This window comes from Accipiter gentilis, chromosome 14, assembly GCF_929443795.1.
Source record: "Accipiter gentilis chromosome 14, bAccGen1.1, whole genome shotgun sequence".
In the NCBI taxonomy this organism is placed as follows: Eukaryota; Metazoa; Chordata; class Aves; order Accipitriformes; family Accipitridae; genus Astur; species Astur gentilis.
In genome coordinates, this window is record NC_064893.1 from 2715627 (window position 1) to 2742597 (window position 26971).

General features: G+C 40.4%; 1 protein-coding gene across 1 annotated transcript in view; it reads right to left on the reverse strand.

Moving 5' to 3' along the window:
* Positions 1-26971, reverse strand: part of ITGA9 (integrin subunit alpha 9) — a 230686-nt gene that overhangs the window by 16504 nt on the left and 187211 nt on the right. Inside the window, exons 24-27 of the mRNA XM_049817094.1 lie at positions 12055-12180; positions 11326-11445; positions 9518-9619; positions 1284-1403 (exon numbers count right to left, since the gene is read on the reverse strand). Of these exons, the coding sequence (XP_049673051.1) occupies positions 1284-1403; positions 9518-9619; positions 11326-11445; positions 12055-12180 (468 nt within the window). The remainder of the gene's footprint in view (positions 1-1283; positions 1404-9517; positions 9620-11325; positions 11446-12054; positions 12181-26971) is intronic.

Consider the following 26971-nt stretch of genomic DNA (forward strand, 5'->3'; position numbering starts at 1 on the left):
TCTTTCTGACACATAAAGCAAAAGCATTTCCCGCATGCCAGAAAAACAGAACAGAAATTATAAGATATTCTAAACTGTGGTCAAACATTGTTTTCCAAATGGAAAGCACAGTCAATTTTGACCTGGCCATTATATGCTTAAAAATCTTCAAAACTGACTATAAAAATACTTTACATCTATAACCCATATAAAATTCACATAATCTATGAAGTAGAGGTATAATCTATAAGAAAGCTATACACACATCTGTATAATCTATAACAAGAATTGCATGGCCAGTTTTTGGCCTAGGTTTGTAAATCCATTTTACAGCCTCGCGACCTGCAGCGATATGTCCTTTCGCAGCACATCGGGGCTGCGACCTCCAGTCCCGGCACAGCCGGCGAGCAGAGCCTGCAGCGCACATGCTGCTAAACAGTGCAAATCGGGCTGCTGGACCTCCGCCACGGGAAGCAAAATGAGGTTGGATTTGTTCCCATGTGTGCATTTGAAATGTACTTCTCTCAAAGACAGTCCCTGACCTTGACCATGGCCTTTTAAATTTATGGATTGGTAACAGGGAACTGAGGAATGAAAACACTTGAAGCTCCTTACCCTTCATATTTACCACACCAGATGGCTGCTGCTAAGTGTCAGCATCAGCCCAGTTCTACCATGTAACAGTGTCTGGGTACAAGAATTGTATCTTATCTTAGATGGTGTGAAGGCTGGCTTTTAACGGGTCCTGGCACTTCTTGCTCTGGTAATGCATTTTACTCATCTGGAACTCTTTCTTTGAGGGATCTGAAGAATTTATTGCTGGATACTCCTATCCCCCAGGCATTTACCTCTTGAAAACAGTAGCTACTGACTGTTTGTTGCTAGGCAGGCACCCAATCTTTTAGCTGGTCAAGCAAAGTTGACCTGATTTTCAGGAAACACTGTTGAAATCCGTGAGCCTCAGTCATCAGAAAACCATAGAGATGTACCAAGTATCTAAGTGTGAGAGAACAGCAGGTTTCTAAGAGGGATCCTCATTTGTCCTGAAATGGTATCAGAGGTTTCAACTTTTAATAACCAGGCCCTAAAAAAATTTCCACTTTTCCACTTCTTCTCTACACCATGAGTCTCTCCCTGACCCTCACAAAAGCCTGTATATGAAAATATTTTTGCTGGCTGACAGCTTTTGTAATGGAGTGGACAATTATTTGGTTCCTAAAGCAAATGGATGTTAAATAGAAGGATAAATTCAAATTTTTTTCCTGGGACTAGCCTCGGTGTTTATGTTGCATCTGTTACCTTACCTTCCATAAGAGCACAGCCAGCAACAGGAAGATGAGAATTCCCACCAGCAAACTGATGGCAATGATCCATCCGACAACATACCCACGAGGCTCCAGATTGTGCAAAGCCTCAAAGACCACCTACAAAGCAATTAGAAAAAGATCTTTTTATGATTGGAAGTTGTATTGTTTTCTCTTGTACTCATCTTATTAAACACATTGCATGGTGGCCTCAATGATCATATTTCATCTGTCAAACAAATATGGAACGCGTCCTTAATTTTGTGCTTTCCATCTATTTTTCGCAAGGGATTTAAAGCTTTCAAGTGGAATTTGAGTAGCCATGCACTGGATCCAAAGGATATCAGCTTCCACTCCAAAATAACTCTTGCCCTGCCAAACCCGCACCCCACCTCAGACACTGAGCTTGTTCTGGTGCTGGGCCACCAAAGGTGCACAAAGGTTTGCATGAAAAACGCCATCCCTTGGGCATTGGCAAGGATTGCCATGACATCTTGCGTGATTTGTCTCACTCATCATGTTTCTGGCCCTGCCAAACACCCCGATGCTTCCCACGAAACACTCATGTACGCTGAGCTTGTCAACTTTTTTTCACAAAAAATGGGACAACTCACATACAGCCCTATTGAATACAAATTGTCCCTGCTGTGCTGCACAAGACACATTGTGTGAAAGAGGGAAGGGCACGTGCAGGCATGGGCTCTTCTGGGAAGGCAGAAAGCAGTCCCCTGCTGTTCTCTTCACTCTTTTTGTATAGCATGTACGGCAGGGAAATACATCCTACAAAGAGCTTTCCTTAACTGTCTCCCTTAAGAAGAAAATGGGAGCAAATTATACCACTCGTATACACTATGTGAATTTCCAGTCTCTTATTTCAATCAAAACCAGTTCCTCAGTGGAAAACTCAAAACCAGTTCTCCTCAGTGAGAGCTATTTCTATGTTAAATTTTGCAATTTAATATCCACCAAATGCAGAGAGGAAACAGAGATTTTTTTAAAGGTAATACGTTTGCTTTGTCTGGCTTTGTTTTGGAAGGCAAAGTAGTGAGTTTTCCTCCCTCCTTCACAAACCACTTTCATCATCTTTGCTTAAAAATGTCAAAACTCTTTTCTAGATATGAATTGTTAAATCAATCTTCTAAACAAAACAAAAAAAATTGGTAGCTAAAAGTGGGCGAAAATCTGGGAGTTTGAGTCAGATACAATTACACAACCCTGAGATACTCATCTTTAAGAGGCCCATGGAAGATCCATGAAATACCTCTACTCACTGGAGACACCATTCAAACAGCATCGTTTATGAGACAGCAAAGGGAATGCGTACCACACAGCCCATATGGATGTTGAAGGTGGGCATTCAGGAAAAGGTTGCCACAGGGATGTGATGGCCGCACTGGAAAAGGGGCCAAAGAGCATCTGGGTTCTCCATCCTTGCAGGTTTCCTTTGTCCTCAGACAAAGCCATGGGGATCCTGAACCAGTGCAGGTAACAGTCCTGCTTGGAGTGGGAAACCAGACAGGACAGCCTCCCAAGATCCCACTAATGAACATTTCTCTGTTTCCGTCAGTATATGCAGCCTCAGCAAACACCCACAAAAATCACAGGCACAGATGAGAGAAAGCAGGTTAGTAGGGCTATATTTTGACATGGTGTTCCCATAAAGAAGTACTCAAAGATCCTTTGTCTCAGTTTCACAGGCTAACACTGGTTAAGACCACAGCTTTTGTGGAGGAAGAATTTGAGTACAGCTGATTTACACACGCTGTTTTTTAATATTGATGAGATATTATCAGGCATTTGATGACGAGACATGAAAACAACAAATGGACAGGAATGAAGCTATACAGAGGTAGCGTTATCCAAACACATTCCCATAACTAGTGTCACAATGCTCAAAATAGCTCTTGAACATGGACCAGTTCTTCACCCAAGAAAAAAAATAATTTTAGCATTTCAGACATTAGCACAAAGCCTTTGTCAGACTTTTTAAGACATCTTGCTGAACAGAGAAAGTTTCCTAAGGAGCAGAGCATCCCTCATAGCCAAGATGAGTGTAAGGGAAATACCAGAAAAGAGAGATCAAACACAAATCTTGTGCCTTTTTCATATTTCTGAGCCAGCTTGGAAAGATGATCTGATGTGGCAGTCCATTTCTCAAGGAGGCTATGGTTAGCATCCATCTTGCAGACACAAGTCAGATGACTATTTCTTAGATGATAAGGCACTGATGTTATTTTCCTTTCTGACTCTAAAACAAAAAACCTCCCAACATTTTAAGTATCGCCAACTTCAGCGAAGAGACCTTTCAAGCAGTCCCTGGATGCAAAATGAGGTGGTACCTTCTCTCCACTACTCAGAGAGTGAAAGTTAACACAACCTCCAGCACAATAGATCTGTGTGTCCTTCAAGCTGCCAAAAGACAGAGCCAGGAATAGCTGCAGAGATCAAATTATACATCATCTCTACACCAAGAGCCCCACATTTCAGGTTTGAAGCACGCTGGCTAGAATAGCTTGGCTGTAGGTTTTGCAGGCACAGCTCAAGCTGTAAGGGTAGAGAGCAACAACAGCTTCTTATCTATCCAGTTTCTTCTAGCAGTCTGGAATCAACATACAAGCATAAACCCCCCCTGTTCATGGCTTTGTGGTTTGGAGAGGAGCAGACAAGTTGCACATGTTAATGTCCTTATCCCTCTCAAGCCCTCAAAGTCTGCCTGCATTAATACGCAGCCACTGCAACGAGTTTCGGTGAAGAAGCAACCGATAACAAAAAACCCGAGCCAAACCCCAATCAAACCAGCCTGAGCAGACAGTCAGTGTACATCACACATCAGGAGTATCAGCAAGAACCAGTACAGTAATTGGTGGGAGGCCAGGGAAGCAAGTCATCCTAGGGGGGAGGTTCGAGGCAGAGGGTGACGTTACTAAAGAGAAGTGTGCTATCAGCCGCCGGCCGCTTGACCTGCTGGCCATTGCGCAGTCTCTGAAAGCCAATCTCAAGCGAACCTGGAACCCCTCGCCCCATCCACCCCAGCAGCACAGCCCCTATAGGGCAGCCAACACACTGGGGAGCACAAGGCAGCCCCCAGCCCAGGGCACTTCCCACAGCCCTGACTGATACAGAAGACAGGAGTGACAAGGGTGACTGATACAGAAGATAAGGGAGGGGGGGGGGGACGGGAAAGCATCCCGGCGTGGGGGGGTGGCAGCTGTCTGATTCAGAGAAAGCACATGCAAACGGAGTGGATTACAGGCTTGTTTTCAGACTCTGATGAAACACCAGCCAAAGGCCACGAAAAAGACAGTTGTCTTGACAATGTATGAGGAGTTTTAGTTTCGTATTTATCTTTTGCATTTCACACTGTACTTGTGCGATCTGAAAGTGGGAAAACCTGGGAGTCAGCATAGCTTGTAGTTTAGTTGTTTGTAGCTCACATGTCAATCAGGTCTTACACAATGTAACTGCCTTTCTGTAAAATAAGAGAGATCTGCACCCTACCACTGATTTCTGAAATATTGAACCCACATGGACAAGGGCACCTACCAGTTCCTCTTCCACCTGTACGAAACACTTGCTAATATTCTGATAGTCTTAGTGAACAGATTGAAAAGAATCAGAATTTTATATTTTTTTAATGCTTTTAAAACACCCTATTTCAGTAAAGTGTGTAGGCAAGAAGTTAAGAAGTTGACCGAGTAGGAATTTTGCAAATACTTAGAAGTTCATAGTGTGCTGAAGCCCTTTGCAGAATAGGTACATGCTGCTGCACTGGGACTCAGAAAGACAAGAAACATACTTCAGCAAAATCTGGTGAGGAATACATAATTGCAAAATTTTAATTTCTGTTTGCTTACTCACACTAAATGAATTTTATGCACTTGTATCATGAACCACAGCACCATGGAAGGCACGGGCTTATAAAAAGATCCTATTTTATTTCTGTATTATTGCCCAGAATATTTCTGGTGTTTCAAACAACATTGCACTGCTGGCTGACTTGTCCATTCAAGTGCTGTTATACTTGGGGGGACTTGCAGTAAAGACACTATTCTCCTATACATCTGTACACATATGTATATGCACCCCTTTTTATATATATGCATTTATTTACATATACTAAGAAAAACCTTAGAAGTTCTTGAAAACTACAAACCTGAGGTATCCACGCTACCTGCTTGTCTCTATCCCTGGGAAATTAACTGTATTTTATTGCTGTTGTGTATTGATCTATTCCTTTACCCAAGCGTGTGTTCCTACCTGCCAGACTGGACTGTAAAGACAAGAAAATCTATAAAGGGATTGTTACAGCAACAGATGGAAAGGTAAAACAACGAAATGAAAAACAAAATGTGGTGAAAAAAATAAGGTAGCAAACAACCCACTGGAAAGGAGGCCGCAAAGCTGCTGGAGGAAGCATGCATCTGGCTCCAGCCAGGCTAGGATGTTGCGCCCATCTCAAAGGTAAGCTGGAGAGAACAAGTGGCTTAAAATGCTAAGTGTTTCTAAAAGGCAAGAGGTGGGGTGGGGTAGGTTGCTGAGTGGAAGAGATATTCCCACATGCATTAAAAAAAGGCTGGGACATCATGAGCACTGTCTAGTACCACAGGCTGCTCCTTCCAACGCAGACATGGAGAACAGGTCAAAGTCAGGAATCCTCTGCGCTGCAGGCAGATGGCTAAAAGCTTAGGCATGTGAATATGCATTTGAATCTCTCTGCATATAAATATGCATATAAAGACCTCTCAAAAACACCTTGTAGGTCTTTGCAACAATAAACTTAATTTTTTAAGTTTTTCTTTTGTTGTTGTTTTCCCCCAAATATATTTGTTTATCATCACAAACACAAACATACCTAAATCCTGAGCAAAAAACCCCAACCCTGTAGGGCAACTACTTGCCTGTGTGGAATGAAACCTGGTGTGACTGGGCTGAAAATGAGAAAACAGTGATCTCTACCCAGGAGGAGGGAAGGGTTCAAAGGCTTGATGAAGCCTACCTGTGCTGACCTGACAGCACCAGACAGCTATACGGCAGCCTTCAGCTTTACAGGGCACTTTGTTGCAGGAGCTGTGTGCATTTTATCTGGAGTTCCTCTTTCATCTATTCAGCTTTGCATTTCCTCACTTTCAAGACAGGGAGACTCAGAGGCATTCAGCTGGTTTTGACACAGTGAAATCCAGCCTCTTCTTCCCTCCACATTGGCACTCACAGAGGAAAGTCCTTTTGCTCCGAAAGAGCACTCCGCCTGCTGCACACGAGCAGCGAGCACGGAATGCGAATCCTTGGATCTGGTATTTGACCACTGGTCTCATGGAGCTTATTGCTGGTTTTGCCTCACATGCAGAGAAGAAGGGAGCCAAACCTTCAGAGAAACCCATATGCTAAAGAAAAGAAAGTATGCTTCCTGAAAATACCACGCCATAAGTTTCAGCCAATATACACTCATGTTAATACAACTGTCACCACAGAGCCAAATCCAAACTCTGCTCACCTTCTTCATGTGATTTGTCCAATATAAGAGTTCAAACAGTGTATTGTAACCAGAGACAGAAAATATATCATTCCAAGTCACATGAAACCATATCCAAATCCAGACAAATGATTTCTGAAAATTGCATAAATGCTTCTTTTTAAAAAATGGGTTCATTTCAAAGACAGCCTGCTACCCAACTTAGAGATATTTACATAAGCTTTTGCATCTCCCTTACAAATCATCTACTGGAGTTTCTGACATAACTGATATTTATGTGGGTGGTCCTGCCACCGCTGGTACTCTTACACTAGCATCACAAATATCAATCTTCCTTTTCCTTTTGTCCTCTTTATAGATAGTTTGCACTTTGATATTGTACACCATATTGCAAAAGTGCCCAGTGAATTAAGGGCACCTGCTTCTAAAGAACCATTTAAACGTGCTAATAAGTCTACATTTAGCTGTAGAAAGCAAAAAGGCCTTTTCAAATTTACCATGATAAAGTGTCTAAGAAAATGTTTTTCATTGTTAGGGAACGCTTTCATAAACTCATCGACTCAAAGGAAATCCATGCACAACTGTTCAGAAGGAGCTGTTATCCAAACAGATATGATACAGCAGTCCATGGTCAACGAAAAGTACACAGGATGAGCTTTAAAAAGGAAAGGAGGAGTATGAACAAAGATATTTTCTCTCTCCTGTCTCTGCATCCAGCTGAATAGCTGTGGCTTGCAACAAGTACTATTCCCTTCTGCATTCCACAAGAAAAGAGAAGGGGGAGAAAATGAATACCTTGAGCCAAACCACATGTCTTAAATTTTTCCCTCAACATGACCCTATGCAAAACATACAGCAATGGTGAAGCCAACAGACATATGAGAATAGCATAAAGGAGAGAGAAAATGGCACTCACATTAGAAAAGACTTGAAATTACAAATTGTTGTTACATGGCTACAACGTCAGGCATGCTCCTTTATAGCTAGGGCTTCCCAGGAATTAGGAGCAAGCTCTTTTTTGAAGATTTATATACACAGTGTACTTTATAATCATTGCAACTTAAGGCTTGATGAAAGGCTTTCTGGGAACAAGAAAAGGACAAAGTTGGGATTTTTTTTTTTTTCTCCAAGCACTAGATAACAATTAAATACAGCAATGCTTGCATTCCTAGATAAAAGCATTTCTAAATTTTGAACATTAAAAAATAGTAATCCCATGCATTTTACATTGTGCCTATCATTCTGAGAGATTCTAAACCCCTTTACAGATCAAAATATTTGGCAGAGAGATCCTGGCTTCTTCTGTTTCAGTTGAGGCAGGGGTATCACAGTCAGGTGTTAATTCAGTCATTAATGAAATTTTGCCATAAAATTGCAAGGATTTGCTCTGTGCAAGCTGTAGAACTAAAGAGAGATCAAGTAATGTATTAACAATCAGGGCTGCAGGTCCCTTATAAGGCACATTCCCAGGGGAGGCTAGCTATGTTTTTTATTTCAGCTGCCAAGACTATTTTTTAATGCTCTTCAGAATGGTCCAGAAACCTGACAAAGAAAATAAAACAGAAGGGAAAAAATGGGGTCCTGTCATATAAAAGAATTTCTTTTTCTGACAGGTCCAATAAAATAGAAAGTTAAGTCTAGGGTCGGAGACATGATGGTGGAGAAGACGGTACTGTCCTGGTGTCTCTACTTTCAGACTGAAGGTAGCAAGTAGATGCAAGTTCAATTCTTTCTTTGCCCGTAGGGTTTTAAATCCTGTATCTCTGAGATGAGCGCTTTAATTTGGGACATCAGTGTCTTCCAAAAGTGTGTTGGACTAAATGCTCTCACACTCAAACCTCAATAGCACTCACTGAAACAGAGTCAATGAAAGAATAGTTGCGTGGGCTAGTGGTGATGACAGTCAGGGATAAAAAGATAACTGAGAAATGGGATCTAGATCAAGTTCCAAAAATATACAGCAAGAGGAGAAATTGAAAGTATTCCAGATTACCTTTGATTCTCATGTGAGAGAGAAATAAGAAATGAAATTTTAAAATTTCACCAGGCAAAAAGAAAGCTGAATTTGGGTGTGGCCCCCTGTTCAATTTTCATGTGTAAGTATTGGGCAACTTGGTAGTAGGAAACCAAAGACATCACCTCCTTGTTCTCCAGTAGACTGTACTTACAGCCAAAACTATACAGTGAATTCACCTTGAACTTTAATATTTCCCCTTCAATTTTCAATCCAGCCTCACGGAGATCAACACAAAATGCAGTATCAGATCATACATGAATTCCACCAGCTCAGCACAACTGAACAGTTAAATGAACCTCTGAAAGTTTAGACCTCCTTGCCCATTTTCACAGCTCCCAAAATATCATTAACACTTCTAAATATTTCATACTGGCACATCTGAAAAGACTTTGCTGGGGTTTCAAGTCTCTGCTAGGTTTTCAAGGAAAATCTGAATTAGATTAAAGCGGACGTTGACCCTAGAATGGGAAGCTAAACCTAATTTTTGCACAAATACCTCAAGGGTATTACAATTTTGGCTAGTACAACACAGAACCTCCTGCTCCACATAACATCATTCACTGTGATGGCATGGTTATCACAGACAGCAAAATCACAGAAGCACAGTTCACAGCACTGCTAGTCTAGCCAAAGTCTGAGCACTCTCATGGGCTAGCCCAGACCAAGCCCAGCCACAAATTCCAGTTTGCGTATGATCTCCAGCCCACTGGCATCAGGAAACCTTTCTCTTCAGGTTCATTTACTTACTGGTTTTTCTTCTGGGCTCCCATTGGGCACCTCCACAACTCTGAGGTCAGGGTCCACCTGTACCCTCGCTCTTGTGACAAACTGGATGACCGATGAGCTGTCCTGAGAAGTAAAAAGAGGAAGAATTGGATTTGAGGGTGCAAACAGAAGCACCAAAAATACCCCAAACAAAAACATCAAACATTTGCCAGTGTAATAAACACACTTAGACAATGCCCAGTGGAGCTTGGGCTGAGAGTTAAGTACTATCCTGGTTAAAACCCTGCTTTGAAAAAGATAGCTTACGCTCATAACAAACAAAACCGAGCACATTATCTCAGAATAAAACAAAATCAGGTATGTTGGACTCTAAACACACCATTTGTATTTGGCCTGTTAATGTTTCCCACATGTACCGCAGACGCAAAAGACAGAACATTGCCCATCAACACAGGTAGGCTCAATATTAACCATCAAAGAAAAGTTCCTATTTGTTTTTCAAGTGAAGAGAAAAAAGATATACAAAACCTGGGATAAACTCAAGTATTTCCCAAGGTGAAAACATCTTGATTAGTTGAATCTGTACACTGCAAATATCTTAAATATTCAATCTACACCTCCCCTTATTAATATATGTTTCTCCTATATTTTACACAGTGCATTTTAATAGGCACATTCCAATAAACTGCCATTTCAACTTATAGGTTAGTCATTTGTATGCTGTTCACCATGGGGAGGGTAGGACATAAGTAGCAAATGGTATGCATTGGTGATACTGACCCAAAGACTCGTGTAAGCACTGTATGTCTCTTAAAGGAATGTTGCTAATGGTCATCTTGGAAAGGACCCAGCAGACAGGATGAATCCTGGCTTTTCCCAGGACTGAGTTTCGCAGAAGCACATTTTGTGTGCACTTAGTTACTTGCTTACATATTTCAGCATTTCTATAAGCATGTAACAAACCCCTGAAACTTCTGGCCTTGCCTATATTTCCTGTTTTCAGAGATGAACAAACATTAGCAGATTGGTTGGTTTCATCTGGAAAAGCTCAGGGCTATCAATTGCTTTAGGAACTGCTTTCTAATAAGGGCTCTCTCCAATGCTTTCAATCTAGAAGCTATCAAAGACAGGTTTATTTAGTAGGCTCATGCTACCAGCTTTCTCCTCTGATTATCTTACACCCTCATAATCTTATAGCATCTTGCCACAATTACACAGTCAGCATCTTTTAAGTAAAGGAAAACAGGGCAAAATGCAGTAAATCACTAGAAATTTAAAAGATTTGCTGTCTCATTCAGTGGCTTCAGAGAAGACAGGAATTAACTTGCAACCATTTGTTTCTTGTCACAAATGTCAAGCTCAGCATTAATATGGTTGTGATGCATCTTCTTTGAATAATAATAATTTGAAGTAAAAAAATTACAAAAAACTGCCACGTCTCTGTTTACATGGAAGGAATGATAGATAGTTGGTCACAGTTTACATGCACTTACTCTACTTTTCATTTTTCAGAATGAAAACTTCCAGAAATCAATTTAACTTTCAGGAGTCTCTAGCCTTAACACCATGCATAAAATTAGGGGCCTCATTTGTTGTTTCTCAATGTATAAATTTCTGAACTTAATTTATTTCTGTCTTAATGGGTAATGGGTAAGAACTAGGATTAACACCTCCATACATGCTGTTGATAAATAGATCTGTTTTCTTTGACACCATGATTTTTTTTAACACACTAGTAAAGAGAGGAACGAATGCAAGTTTTGAGTCCATTGGTGCACATAAGCATAGTTAAATTGGCATTTAAGACAAATTACAAAGGAAGCACATACCTTCTTCAGTATCTCAGTATTCAGCAGCGTGTAGATACTTATATCACAGGACTCTGCTTTGGCTAGTGAGCTTAAGTTGCAGCGTATAATTAAGCAGGACCTGCCTGGTCTTTCACAGTCCTACAGGAAATACAGAAAAAGCTGTTAGGCAAAGGAGGAAAAAATTCAGTGACAAGTTGTGTAATAGCAAACACACCAGCTGACCAAGTTACATAGTAAACTGCTAAAATACAGCACTCCTGCATTGAAATAGCAGCAACTTTCAAGACCTGGAGACAGCTAGAGAGACCTGCATGAAAGCAAGCCAGGTAAAATGCAGCCCTCTACAGAGCCACGGAGCCAGGTGAGTGCCCGGGGCTGGGAGGAGCAGGGCTGCTGCTGCTGCACATCAGTCCTCGGCGGGAGTCAGGCACCCAGCACGGTGCAGGGCCCCGCTGCCCCACGTGCCTTTGAAAAAACATGGGAGCGAGGGCTCTGGTCACCACGTGTGCGCTGCCATGTCAGGCAACTCCCTCCCTGCTGCACTTCCTGAAACTTCTTATTTCTGTTTAAAAATCAGATAATTAAAATCACTAAATACCCCCCACAGCACAACATCAGTATCAGTATACATGCACCAAACAGCTGCTGTATAATGAACTATATGCTTGAGTACTTCATGCTAAGCCACACAAAATCTTTTGTAAGATACAATGCATGTTCAAGTTTGCCATAAGTGGACTTTCTTACCAATACTTTTCTGCCAGACTTTGTGAAAAAAGCAAATATTGTGTGGAAAATATTTTCATTCTCTTGAGGAACAACGCATGGGCTGGGGTTTCTGTGAAAAGAACAGCTTCCTTTGTCCTGACCAACCTGCAAGCACAAATATAAATCACAATTATTATTCTGAATTAAACTAAATGACACAAGAAGGTGGCATTAGCCTGTCCATAAAAATACACCTACATCTGAGCGGGCCGTCTGGACTCCCTTTAACAGTCAAAAGAGAGAAACGAGCACTTCAGGAGTCAAATAATCCTAAAGAAGTATCTAAAGTAAGCCAGACAGACCACAGTCTGGAAATGCTTGTCTCTCTTGACTGGATATGATATGAATGTATCTAACCTAGCTCACAGGTAGGTGTCTGTGTTCTACAAGTCTGGAGACAGAGACAGAGGAGAAAAATCTCAGCAAAAGATATAGATCACCACATAGCATTTTAAGTCAATAGTGTTACCCTGTGTATTACCTTTTTGGTAACTATTATTTGGTGCTTTGGCCAACTTGGCTGTTTCACATTTTATATCAGAACTAATGAGATAAATGAAATCTTTGTGTAAATGCACAAGCCTGGACTCTAAAACTTCTTTTACCTTCACCATAAATAGTACAAAAATAATCTTTTTGTATCATTAGCTTCTTCAGTTGTGCAGAGAAGTAGATGCTTGAAGCAAGTGAAATGTACCAAGCTTTGATAAAATGTTCTTCAGTCAAGACAACCTCGCACAAGAAAACCCTTATCACTTTTTGCAGCTTATGAATATTCACTGAAGAAAATCTATTGGCATTTAATACAAACTATGACAACAAAGTATCAGCAAATTCATCCTGCCACCATCCTTAAAACCTGTAAGAGTGAGAGAGAGGGAGATTTTCCCCCAAACCACCAAGTGACGTTCTTACACATCCTGCTGTTGACCTCCCTACATCCTCTACTCTGAGAAGATGAAAACTTGTACCTTATTCAAATCACAAATCCTTGAAAGAGGGAGAAAAAAAGTTGCTATAGATATGAAATTACTGCATGCCCTGAGTCTGATTCTGCATTAAACAGTTTATAGCTGAGTTAACCAACGTATTTCCAAAAAAGGCAAAGGTCTATCTGGATGTTAAATGCTTCTTCCAGACAAGTGACGATGATGTCTCTTCATAAGATACATCTTTTCTGCGTCACTGGCCCACAAGCTCTTCATAATCTGTTCTTTGAAGTACATATTCATAACCTGTCTACATGATCTGTCCTTACATTCCCAACAGATACAGGCACAGGTAGCTACCCACAGTTTACAGTTTCCTTGGGATCAACTGAAAATTAAGACTATCATGTTCTCCATTTGTCCAGATCACCTGGAATGAGTTTTCATTATTTATTGTAGGTAAGAGATTAACAAAGCCCACTGACATTTATTTTCTTTGAACTTTCACATGGGAATTAGATCCAGATCAACCAGAAGGTTTACGTTAAATCAAGAACAGCAGAGTCAAGATCTATTCAGTACTTGCTCTTTCTTCCTGAAAGTTTGAATTACCAGACATTTGGACAGATGTCATTAGATACATGCAAGAGATACAGAAAGGAGCTTCTGCGCTATCCCAGCTTTTGGTGTACTCTCCAAGTAGTCCTGCTTTACATCCTGTACAAATACGATGTAAGAACAAACCAAAGCAGAAATATCTCACAAGACTAAAAGGAATTACCTGGCATGAAGCAACATAAATCTGGTCCTTTCTTCTCCAAATGATCATCTTTTCTTAAACTGAAGCTTGGCTACATCTTGTCCTTTTTAAAACACTTTCGCTGAAACAGAGAAAGGCACCTCCAGAGGACTAAGTCTGAACTTGGAAATACCCTTTCCTCTCTGCCAATTGTGCAGCAATCCCACACAATGCGGCTACTAAATTCAGCGTTAGGAGGGACACGTGCAAGGACTGATCACCTCCTGTCACCTGCACTGCTCTGAACAGACCATCAGGTCACCTATAGCTTGTTTTAGTAGCCAAAGGAAGATGCCACTTCCTAGAAGAAAGCAGAAACTGCTACTTGGCCTGCAGAATTTGGGGGAATTCAACCAGGCAGAAATTAGGTTGTATTCATCTGTGTATCTGTGATCTATGAATGTATGCTGACAGCCGGTAGGCAGGAAAGGATGCAAGACAGCTGAGAAGCACTCAAGTTTCTTTTAGCACTCTAAGAAGCAGCAGAGCCACTAAACTCAGAAAAAAGTAACAAGAAAACTCTGAAATGGATCGATCATACTGAGATAGAAGAAAATCCAGCCTTTCCAAAGGCCACAGTTGGGTTTTAGGGTTTTTTTTTGTTTATTTGTTTTGTTAGGGTGACTGTCAGACACACACCATCTTTTATTTTCCTCAATTTTTACATGCATAAAGGGAAGATTCAGCCAACCAGTCAGACAAGACTATGGTAACTTTTCATTAAGCTTTGTTTTCAATGAAAAATTCAGCTGTAAAAAATCAACCTGCTAAATAAAATCTTAGCACAAAGCTCCTGCCTGCATTATGCTGAGACTGAACTACGTCTGAAATCCAAATCAGAATTTGGCCTCATGTGTGACCCTCTCCTTGTTCAAACATGGTGCTACCCCAGCCACCTGTTTTTCTCCTTGTGACCAACCCCATAATCTGGTACACAGAGAAGAAAGTTTCTGGCAAAGTTTAAGGGCTTTGCATGAGCAAACACAATTTACAGATGCAAGAACTGTGCAAATCTTTGAAATGGAGTAGGTAGCCAGGCTCTATGACAAAGTCTTGGAGTTTCAGGGTACGTGACATACTAGAGCTTTTTGGAAATTTCCATGTGGTCTCAGCAGCCTATAAACAGAAAAGGACTACCCCCAAAGCGATCTTCCCAGGACCTGGGTTCTCACATCTCACAGAAATAGCAGAAGAGAGCTTTTGGAGCAGTGCAGAGGATGTGGAAAGAGATGTGCATTGCTTTTGTACTCCATACAAGGACTACACAGAAGCCACAAAGAAAAATCAACGTCCAACTGCTAACACAAACAAACCAACAAAACTGGGGCAGAGGGAACAGGAACAGAAGGCAGGCTCTCTTAAATCCTGCATTAAGACTGCAGCTTGGGAAATAAAAACCCTGTCCTGAGTGAGGTACCAAGCAGGATCAGCCCTGCAGCATCCCAAGGAGAGGCTTCCAAGGAGCTGCGTTGGAGCTGTTTCTGCTGAGGGTTGTTTCATTTTGTTTTCCAGAAAGTACTTACCCATTTTCAGTCCTTGCGTAAAATCATCTGCGATCTGGTGCGCTGGCAATACAGTTAAACCTCCTGTACTGGAAGTGTACCTAAAATCTGTACCCAGACAGATGTAGACAAAGTCTACATTAGCACATAATGTAGGCCAAATAAAAAAGTGAACCAGGCTAACTGCATGGCATCCTCAGCGCCTGATGTCCATAGTACCTACTTTTCTAACTTGCTCTGACTCTGGTCCTGTGGCGTGAATGTGCTGCAGCCACAAGTAAGTGTTAAGTGCGCTCTTCAAGTGCTCCTTTGTGTTTCTTTTGCCCCAAAAGGAATCCAGTTTGTGCACTTTACGATGTGAACCACAGCTCCCTGCATAGGGAGGGTTGAGGATTTTGCTTTAAAAGCTCACTTCTGGACTGAACTATGACGCTAGTAAAGAAGCACTCTAAGGCACACTTTGATCTTCAGTCCAGCAAAACTTCTGCAAAGGGTGATGACCCTGAAGGTGCACAAAATACACCTTAAGCATGCTTGCTAAGAACAAGTTTACAATTTTTTCACCCACAAGTGTGGATATTACATTAACTCCTATAAGCAGGACTCCTGGAATTCATATTGTTTCTTATGTACAAGAATGGTTACATTTCTACATAAGCAAACCCTTCTGGAACAAAAAAGCTACAATCAGTCTTGACCAAACAAAATTCCTCCAAACTAGAATGTGTATATATATATATATATATATGACCTAGCAGATTTCATTGAACAGCTTTACGTTGCAGAAAAAATGGCATAAAAATCATTTCAAAGGTTTTAAATTATTTTCTACTTTTTCATCTTCTCTATATACAATAGTCTATGCTCTCACATATAGTCAAGACTACTACATATGTAATGATTTTTTTCAGGATAACAGGTAAAATATTTCTAACATAGAACAAAATATTACCAGCTACTGATCCTAGCCTTCAACTCCTGGAAAACCTTTTCCATTAAAAAAATAAAATCAACTTTTTGCAAAGAAATTACATTTTCAGATTTTCAATTCTAAACTGAAAAATTCATAAGGGAGTGGTTTTCTGATGGAAACCCAAACAATTTTGAAAAATTTATTATGATTTGTCATTGTTCTAATTAGAATGAAGCATGCTTTGACCATCTTGAATAATGCCCTCAACTTTCATGTGAGGCAAACCAACATCAAGAACAAAAGTAAAATTTTCCCACACAACTTTTTACTGACAATGGTTTCTTTTTACCAGGCTATCCGTATGTAGGGATGTTCCCATTCTCTAGGAACATCTTGTCATAGACTGCAAAACACCTAATATCAACGCATCATGTGTATTATTTTTTTCTAGTTTTTATCTCAAGTTCAAAGGCACTTTTTGTCAAACTTTAGCCCCAAGGTGAAGAGAGGTAAATAAAAATCACTCTGATATTCCCACCATGGAATACCAGAGTGATTAAAGCTAGCACAGCCTGCATTTGGATCTCACCTGCATTCTTGAACATCACTGGATGCCAGAATAGCCATCTACAATTTTCAGTAGTGAGATGTTATTGTTGGGTGCCTCACTTCGACACCTAACAGGCCTGCTTCCAGAAGGTGGACATGTGACACTTAGAAATCACCGTCTTTTAGAGAGTTTTAGCTGGACATCCAAAATCTAAGGGACTGAAAATCATTACTCACTCATGAACATATATACATGTATTCTCCTATTGTATTCAACACGTGTGCATATACATGCAACATGCATAAACACATATAAGCCAGAACATTTGTACTACACAGACTGTAAATGTCACCTTGCATAACAGGCCTCTAGGCCTCTAAAGGTCACCGTAACTTTGCAAAGGCTAATAGTATTACTAATCTGTCATCATGCAGAAAGGCAGAATATCCCTTATGCTGCCTACCTCACCCATAAATGGCCACATGTTCAGAGACAAGTTTGTCTCTAGCTTTGTTAATTTACTGGAAGTTGTCCCCTTTAAGAGCCCATAAACATGCTTGAGAGACAATGTTTAAATAGGACAGCCTATACAATGGGTTACTCTGCTAACTTCTTGTCGTCAGCACAAACCACTAAGCTTCTCAGAGACAAGACGTAACCACTGGAGAAAGCACATGCATTACTTCATGCTTTAAAAATGCTGTATCTGCAACAAGGAAGAAATTCCACAGGACAGCTTTAGTGGACGCTGAATATTTGAAAAGTCCTATGGAGCAGGGCAAATCCATAAAGTAGCAATGAGTTTTAATATTGGATAACACCACCCTTAAGGAAAAGGGGAGGAGAGCATTTCAGATTGAAACAGTTGTATGTAAAACATCATGTACACTCCACACATTACATCCTAAAAAACTGCAGCATATTTAATAGGGCTGTATGGGAATAGCATGCTGGATTTACTATGTACACAGGGATCATCTTCTCTGACTTTCCCTGCACATGTATGGATTTATGAGAATACTTGGGCTGGGCTTGGCACTGCAACAAGGTGGTACCAGTGCCAGGGGGACAATCACCACACATTCCCCTGGGAACACAGAGGATAACCCCAGGCTGCCAATGAAATACTTCTTGCATTTCTAATCCAGGTCAGCCATGGGTTTAGGGGGTTTGGAGTTTCTAGGAGAAATAATACACCTACTGCCTAAGCACATTCCCCTTCTACTATCAGCTCTGTCCCCCACCTTCAGGGCACTTGTAACAACAATCCTGCTCATCCGTAGCTCTTCTCAGAACGTGGTAATTTCTAGCAAGCCTTTGGGGCCTTTAAGAAATTGCTGCGCTTTGTTAGCAAACATTTTAAGGTTTCCTGCCTGTAACATAAACTTCCCAAGTGGACTGAAAGACAGTGGCCCCTTCTAGACTTAACCTCAACCTGTTTAACATGCATCAAAAGTGAGAGCCTCCATTTTTTCAGAGCCCTGTATCCTGCACAAGATGTCAACCTGGGAGAGGGAAATGAAATACTGCGAGAGCATAATAATGGACTCAATGACAGATCAATATGATCATAGTTGAAGACCCTTTACTAGAGCATCAGACATCATTTTTATACATTGGTTTCCTCCGTACATGCGTTTAGCTATTTTACTATCGGTTACACGCATTATTCACGCATTGTCCACACGCCTAGTTACATTTAATGATTGGTTGTATCAACTCTGTACACGCGCATAAACATACGACATAACTGGTTATACCAACTAAAACATGCGAAACTTGTCTCAGTCTAATTGGTCAAGATAAACTGCCGAATTGAGGTTCTTTGTGCCAAGTTCCCTTTATCGTGGAATGCGTACCTGTGTTCTTCTAATTGGTATCTTTCTTTTTTTGTCTTCTTGTTTATTCTCTTCAAGGTCGCCTAAAGGCGTCTGGAATGCTCTTGCAACTGTTAGCTAAATATGTGTCCACAAAATACAATTTCCAAATAGGGGGCTGGGAAGGTCAGCTGAGGACCAAGCACAGGGAATTGGAAATTAGCACTTGGCATGGGGTTAAATAGGTGCATGTGATAGGAGTCTCTTGGAAGAAAGAGACTGAAATCAAGAGAAAACTAGCTGTTGCTTCCAACGAAGCATTAAGTACAATCTCCCTGCTGCATTGCTGCATATAAGAAGCCGAGGGCTAATCCCATATTTAATGATTGGCATTTTACAAGATAAACAAGCGAGCAAATGCGTATCTTCAGCTCATTCCTTATAGACAACATTAGACTCCCACTAATGCAGAAGAGTTCATTATGGTACTAAAACTTACACGTTTCCAGGCTCTTCCAGTAAGCCTGATTCCCCTCTTGAGCTAAATCATCACATCACCAGTTATTATTGACAGCCTGTAAGCGAGCAGAAGCAAGCATGAAGGTGGAATCCAGCCATGATTGCTTGTGATGGAATCAAACCCACGTCCGATCACAGAAAAAAGTGCAGGGGCAAGCTTAGGGAAAACATCATGAGACACAAGGTATTTGGAACAGCAATTTTAGCTTCAGGAAACACGCTCAAGGTCTGAACACAGGTCAGTCTTTTCACAAAATTGTTAACATTGTTCAACTCCGAAATGGAAGCCTTTCTCATCAGACCTGGGGTATGCTGGCTCCAAGGCACAGGGCCGTAGGCTTCCTAAAACTGCTGGCAGATAGTTTTTACATATTTCTCCTTTCTTATTAGTTTTTTTAAATTGTTTTATTTATGTACGCATGCCTAACGAGTGGTTCAAGTTTGCAAACTGGATAATAAATAACAGATGCACTTTTGTTTGTCTTTGTTGCTAACCATAACACATTCATCCTAATATTAGGGAAAAAACGTATACGTGTGTCCTGATTCAAAGACACTGATTCACCCTTCAGCAGGTGAATTGATAGGCATGGTTAATCTAACATGTCAAACTGAGAAAAAAAGAGTACTGACAAGAAATTCCAGACAAGGTCAGACTTTCAACAGTAGACAAGTAAGTTATGTAAATATGTTATCTGAGTACTTGGTCCATATGCCAAAAATGTTTAGTATTCACAGATAATGAAACATGTTTGAATCAGAGCAGTTTTGTTGATTCTGGCAATAAATTTAAGAGCCACTGAAACAACAGAAAAGAATTTAAAATATTAACCCATTTTACACACCCCCTGAAAATTTTCGACTAAAACCAGTTATTAGTTACCGTAGTGCTGAAAAGCCAGCTGTGCTTGCATTGCAAAACCAACTGTAGACCTACTACTGACCAGCAAGCATAACATCAAGGGGCACCATGCCTCTTTCAAGAAATCACTCTCTTATGCTCTGCTGAAAAGCTTCAGTAAGCCAACTTTCCGGTATAGAAAAGGAAAGTTCTAACAGGAAAAAAGTATCAAAGGCAGGCCAATGCTGGTAAGGAAAACCAGTACTCCATAGATCCAATAGGTAAACTTACATGGCCATGAGGAGATGCAAGATTTAAACAGCAAATTGGAGATGCTGAAGCATTAAATCAATGTAGAGAAGAACTCCACTGTAGCTCTGGCTTGTGCCGAAAGGAGAACACCAGATGCATGTTTGGCATAAATCTATGCTAACCTGGTTGCAATGCCTGTAGATGTTTTTCTGATGCACTTATCCCTACAGTTTAATTAAATAACCTGTTAACCAGGTTTGATCAGCATAATCCTGCAACATTTGCCTGGTCTTGGCCCTGCAACCACTTTGCACGTACTTAGCAGCAATCCCCAGAAGTACTACCCTCAAGAACTAGTGCTGCTTACCCAGTTTAGTAAGAAAAGTGAAGGTCTTCTGATTTAAAGTTCCTGACTTACAAGACAGCAGCTTCGTCCCTAGACAGAGAGCACTGCCACATGTACACATTGAGAAAAAAGACTGACCACTCCTATGATTTAACTGCGAGGTTCACAGAAGGTTCAGGCCTCAGAATGAACGAACACCACCTTGCATGGAAACCAGTTCCCCTCTAACATTCATGTGCTCCTTATATATCAGCCATTAACATTTGAAATCCAAGACAGAGTCACAGACAGGTACATTTCCTCTCCCTATGAAGAACCATGAAATGCTTAATCAACACATGAGGTGGCAATTAGATCTCAAGGTACGTCGCTATTTAAAGAGCTGCTGAGATCACTTGGAGTTCAACACTCCTTCAGCTAGGTTCCAGCACATCCCCTTCTACAGCCTTTTCTATGGTGCATAAAACACAAGTAAGCCCATGGTTTTTCTTTATCTAATTGTTAGACATTCCTCGTGGGCTATGTTGATGTTAGAATGAAAAGTTCTGAAGACCGTGCAGATAAATACATTCCCTGTAGGGCTCAAACAATTTGGGTGGGACGTTTCGCTAAAGCAGATATTTGAATGGATCGGAAAGGTATCCAAGATCAGCTCTAAGATCTAAGCTCTCTTTAGAGGCAGTGGAGAGAAGGTAGGACCTCCAAGAGGATGATTTTGCTGACCTATTGTAGACACTTGAAGATTAAATAAGTCATCCTCATTAAAAAATCCCTCCCGAGTGTGGTGTGGTGGTGGGATATTTTAAGTTAGGCAGAAGATGTCCTTTGTTTCCAGGACATCCTCAGACTTCTCATTCCCCCAAGGAATGGTTTATTGATAATTTTGATACTGCCTGGTACCTTACACAAGAGTGGAGTGATGTACTTTCAAAGTCAGGAGAGAAATCCAACAGAAGATGCTTATTTCCACTCTGACACAGGAACAGGGGGGTAAACCCTTCTTCCATCAAATGGGAGCTAGAGTTTATACTCTTCCTTTCTTGGTTTACTGGATTTACATTTAAACCACAAATCCTGTATGTTATTTATAGAAGAAAAAGAGTAGTTTATGAATCAGAATTTAAAAGAGGCATGTATGTTGAAAGAATTAATCAATCACCTCTTTCCTGAATTTTCTTCTTCATTGTTTTTTAGCAGGAACAGCTTCACCAATGGGAAAATGGTGAAAGGATGCAATTCTTACACTCCTTCAAAAAGAAATAAAATAAAAAATTAAAAAAAATCATTTATAGACTCTCTTCTTTTCTCATTCAGTAGTTCCTTCACCAGGAGGAGCTTCCTTCTCTGGTTGGGAAGCTTACAAAAAGTCTACTTTATGGTTTTTTCTGTATCTCAGTAAAGCTCCTGATTACTGTGGTATCTACCAAACCTCCTTCTTCCTTCATGAATCTGATAAGAGCTTATGTGTATACCCAATTCACTTCATAAGACTTCTTTCTTTATCTGAAATTCACTTTTATAAAAAGGCAAATCAACTATCTTTTTCAAAATTGAAATTTCACATATTCAGCCGAGAAAACAGGAACTATGGGCAGTTCACAAAGTAGCAACGTTTTCAGTTGACCCAAAATATTAATCAGACTACCACATCATATTGACAGGTCATGAGTTCTAGGGGGAGAGAGTGTTGGAAAATTTCAATAACTAATTAATTTGACAAACTTCACTTCTTTAGTTTAGAATCTAATTGTGAGCAGGCCACAAGTGAACAGGTTAAGTGTTGCCATGGTCTGATTTAATACATAGGTCACAGTGCATTTTTCCCATGTTTTGATGGCCTTGATTTTTATAGTACTAGTCTTTTTTGAAAGATTAGAAAATCACTTTTCTACATTCAAAATGTATTTTCCATGAACATTCTCATTAGCATTTTCAAAAAAAAATCACTGCTTATGCAAATACTACAGCACTCTCATTGCTAGATTTGGTCAAAACAAATAGAAAACATCAGAGGAGTTGTTCAAATCTGGTTTCACCTAAAAATCCAGACTAGGAAGTCATAGAAAACTTTCTGCCATGTTAAGTTTTGCTTTATCCTCAAGGCAATATTCAGCAATGCCTGAAGAGATTATTTTGAAACACTGTAAATGCAGTGAACTCTAACCAAGGCACAGCTTTTGTATAGTGATTCAGATGGCTCCTGTAAAGCAAAAATGCCATGATTTTTTTTCCACTTTGGATTTATTTTAAGGTCCCAACTCAGGAAAGAACTTAATTTTATGGCCAGGCAGCCTTTCCTGTATAACTATGAAAACTTAAATGACAGCTAAGTTCCTCTTCACTGAAAGAGCTTCAGTTTATCATGCTGATATTAGGAAGAAGTTCATGAGAGCTCTTTCTGAGCTCTGGGATCTTTCTGCTTTGGGATCCTGCTTCCCAGGTCTAGAGGTGACTGTGCCATGCTGCACCACGGCATACAATCCTTACTCCCCTCATGGCCATCCTGGGACCAGGCAGATGCACCAGTTTCTCCTGCAAGTTGACAGGGCTTCCACACAAAGCCAGATTCAGTTGCCATCACAGAGATGCTCTAGACTGGGGGTGGGAAGAACACCTCCAACTGCCTAAGCAAAATGTTTTGGAACAGCCATTTAAAGAAGCAATTAAAGTGAAAGAGGCAGGAAGGTCAGCAAGGTTCTGTACAATACACTCCCTGGAATGAATAATTTCCTCCAGCAATCTAGCTATGCCTTTAAATATGGTGCCAAAATATGTGTGTGTCAGCATGTGTGTAACAATCACTGAAATGAAGAGACTACGGGGGGATGACTAGTACAAAGAGCTAAAATAAATCTTGCTGAAAGTCCAAAATGTTCCTATACAATCCTTCTATCAATGGTGGCAACCAGCAGCAGCATAAATCGTTGCTGGAGAAAAATTTTGCTACATCAAGTACTATCAGCAAACATTTATATCTTCACATGCTGGGACTGTGTATATATGTTTTCAGAGCCAAGACTTGAAACATCAAAAGACAGAAACTAAACAATTTTAAACTAGCTACCAACAAACGAGGGGTTTTCCGCATAATGATAACGATATACAGGTTTGCTTCTCTATGTGGAGTATGCAATAGTAAGCCGACCATCTTAACATATGCTTCAAGGAGCACTCACACACTACCAGCACTTTAGAGAGCTTTGACAGTCCTCCTTTGCTTACAGTTTTAAACATTAGCAGTGCAGTAGCCAAAGCATCTTATTCCTATTCTGGAGGATAACAACCTACAGATAATAAGCAGAAATTACATTAAGGTTTTAAAATTGCAAAGATTCCTTTTCCATTATACAAGTGAAAAAAACCCTCAAGGATCCTGGGACCTTCCATGGGGCAAGACAGCAAGCTTTAACTCTTCCTCTTAACGTCTTTCTGCTCCTTACAGACATTACTTGTGCAAATGTCAGGAAGAAAAATGACATGAGTGCTACACAAAACTGGCCTTAAAAATGTAACCTGTCATCAGCCAGAAAGACTCGTGGCTTGGGGACTGACCCTATTTTACTTTTTCTGTTTCAACCTTCACAGGAAGAGAATAATGTTTATTTCAACAGTTTTCCTTATTGAACATGACAAGCTTTTCTACGGTCTCATGCTCAGGCAGCCATTAACTTAAAAGGCAACTTGGAAAAGGAAATTCTCTTCAACTCCTCCATGCTGTTAATTCATTTCCAATTCAGCTTTTCCTTAGTTTTTTAAATCTTAATGGCACCCAGCTTTCATAAAGGCACAATCCAGGTCTCACTCACTCAGACAGAAGAAAGAAGTGTGAACTGAATGCACCAAGCGTAACAGGACAACTGGAGGACTTCTGTTTGTCCTTCCAACAAAAGGACTTCTATCCTGCTTCCTAACCAAAAAGTGATGGGAACCCTGGACCAGGAACTAGGGGCTTGAACTAACTGGCACACTCAAGGTTATTGCGAACAGGACTCACAAGACTGAGATTTAACCCGTTTTTCACTCTCTGGAGATAATTCTCAAAGTCTAACCTTAGACACCTAGGGAAACTCAGGGAGACTAGGTGGCTTTTGTATTGTCAGTGGAGACTGGCAAGTTCTTCTCCGGAGTTGCTTCTATGCCTCCCGCTCTCCATTAATTACTAGAGTAAGAGGACATAGTAATTTAAAAATATTCTATTACTAGTAATTACTAAACCAGTAATTACTATGCTTAGATTTCAAAAGTTACATGCAGGGAGGGAGTTTCTCATCAGAAAATTGAGGACAGTATTTCCTTCCTTCTCCCTCCTTCCTCCGAATTTCCTTTTATTTCATCACCTAGACTGCAAATTCTTTGAAGAGACTGTCTTGCAAGATGTGCATCTCACTTTCCAACAAGATTCTTATCTCACTGATGATACAAAACACAGTTCTTTATATCCTCAGTATTAATTCACCTAAGCAGACTTAAAAAATGCCAGTGCTTGCTGGCCTGCACAATGCATGCAATAGAAGAAGCAATAGCTCCTTCCAAAAGCCCACAAGTGTGCATGGTACTTGATCTGGGTTAACACTGTGCATCTTTGATTCTGGTGACAACTGTCTGACTGGAGTCTAAACAACTTGGCAGCCCTGCAGAGCTCGGTCCCTCCAGAGGAGGGGTGAGGATCATCTGCTTGCACTGCAGTTGGCTTCCAGTTCAAACAGACAAACTCAGTTTCCAACTGTTAGCCCCTCGTTCCTCTTAACTGTGTTTACCTTTGCTGGAAATAAAATAAATAAGAAGGTAACAATCTGATCCAGTTCCATAAAGCCAGCATCAGAGTAATCCTGGACACATTGCTAATTTATCAACAGCTTCAGGAAATACCCTGGTTAATTTGGTAGGAACTCCCATTGTGAAAATCTTTTTGGATGCCCCGGAAAGCAGCTCCTTGGCTGGCAAGTCAAGTAGCGCTTCCCTTGCCCTCCAAATTAGCTGGATACCCAAAGGAAATTACTAATCTTTCAGTTCAAAACCAAAACACACACAAGTATAATGAGCACTGTTTTCCTTTGTGGAAGAATGTATAATCAATGGCTTGAAGAGTGGAGAATACACATTTCTGTTAACACTAACTCTACTGTACTCTGTTTGGGTGAAGCTCTTCTATGTCGTCACCTATACTGTTCCTATCACAACACTTTTACCAACAAGCTGAAGTATTTATTTATTATGTTTTTAACCTGGCTTGAAGTCTCTGCAAGAAAGCAAATATAAAAATACATAAAACCAAACAAGTACTAATTTGTCTTATCTGCTTCCAAAATATAATTTACGACTGCAGAATTTGAATGTCTGCTATGTAAAATCAACGTCAATGGTGAAATTCCCTGGTTAAAATAACTTTTAAAATTTCTAGCATTTCCTTTTGGTTTAAAGTTTCTGATAGGAAGGGAGTTCACTTCCCCCCCCCCCCCTAGTTTTCTTTCAATTATCCATTTTCTTTTACTTCTGGCTTTTACTGTTGACTTGTTTCCTTTATATATTGGGGGTTTTGCTGGGGGAAGTGCTGCAGAAACTCCCAAGACCCCTTGAAGAGCATCTGAATATCTCTAAGGCAGAACTCCAAATGTCAAAACATCTCTGTGACCTGAATTTCTCTGGAAGAAAATCTTAAAGCAGTTTCTGCAATAAAGCCAAAAGCTTAGAGCAACAGGAACAGAGGAAGCATGAGGGCTGTCATTTCCTCTAAAAGCAGTAAGATAGTAGTTCCTATTAACACCTCCCAGAGATACAGACCGTTCCAGTGGGCCATATGTGACTCTCTTCCTTTTATTATTTTTTGTGCCTGAAAGACTAAATCAGTCAATATGAAGGAATTAGCTCCTGGCACTATCCTGTGTGGTATAGAGACACAAACTCTAGAGTTTTTACTATGCATTTTCACCCATAAATTTCACTGCTGCATTGTATATCAGAGAAGTGGCAAAAGAATTCTTGGCTTTAAAAAACCAAAACCATGATGTAATCAAATCCCAAATGCTGTATCAACAGTTTCAGTTACAGATAAATGACAATTCCTAATCCTCTGTATTAATGACAGCTATTCTGAAAGGTCCAGCAATGCTGACACCTAGAATGGCTGGATTATAGGTATGAAGGTATAATTACAGAAACACCTGCACTGCCTGAAAGGATACTATCACCTTTACCGCAGTCAAGATTCTGGAAAGCTCAAAATAGGCAGAAGCTGGAAGTATTTAATGACTATGCTCACAAAAATGCTCTTGAAAAGCAGCTGTTCTAACCCGTTTTCCAAAGTCCATTCCAATCTGCGGCTTTTAGGTTTTGTTTGTGTGTTTGTTTGTTTAAATATATTTGGTCTGTGAAAAGATGAAAAGTTCCATGATTTTAGTTCCCTTTTCAGTCAATAAAAACTCAGTGGG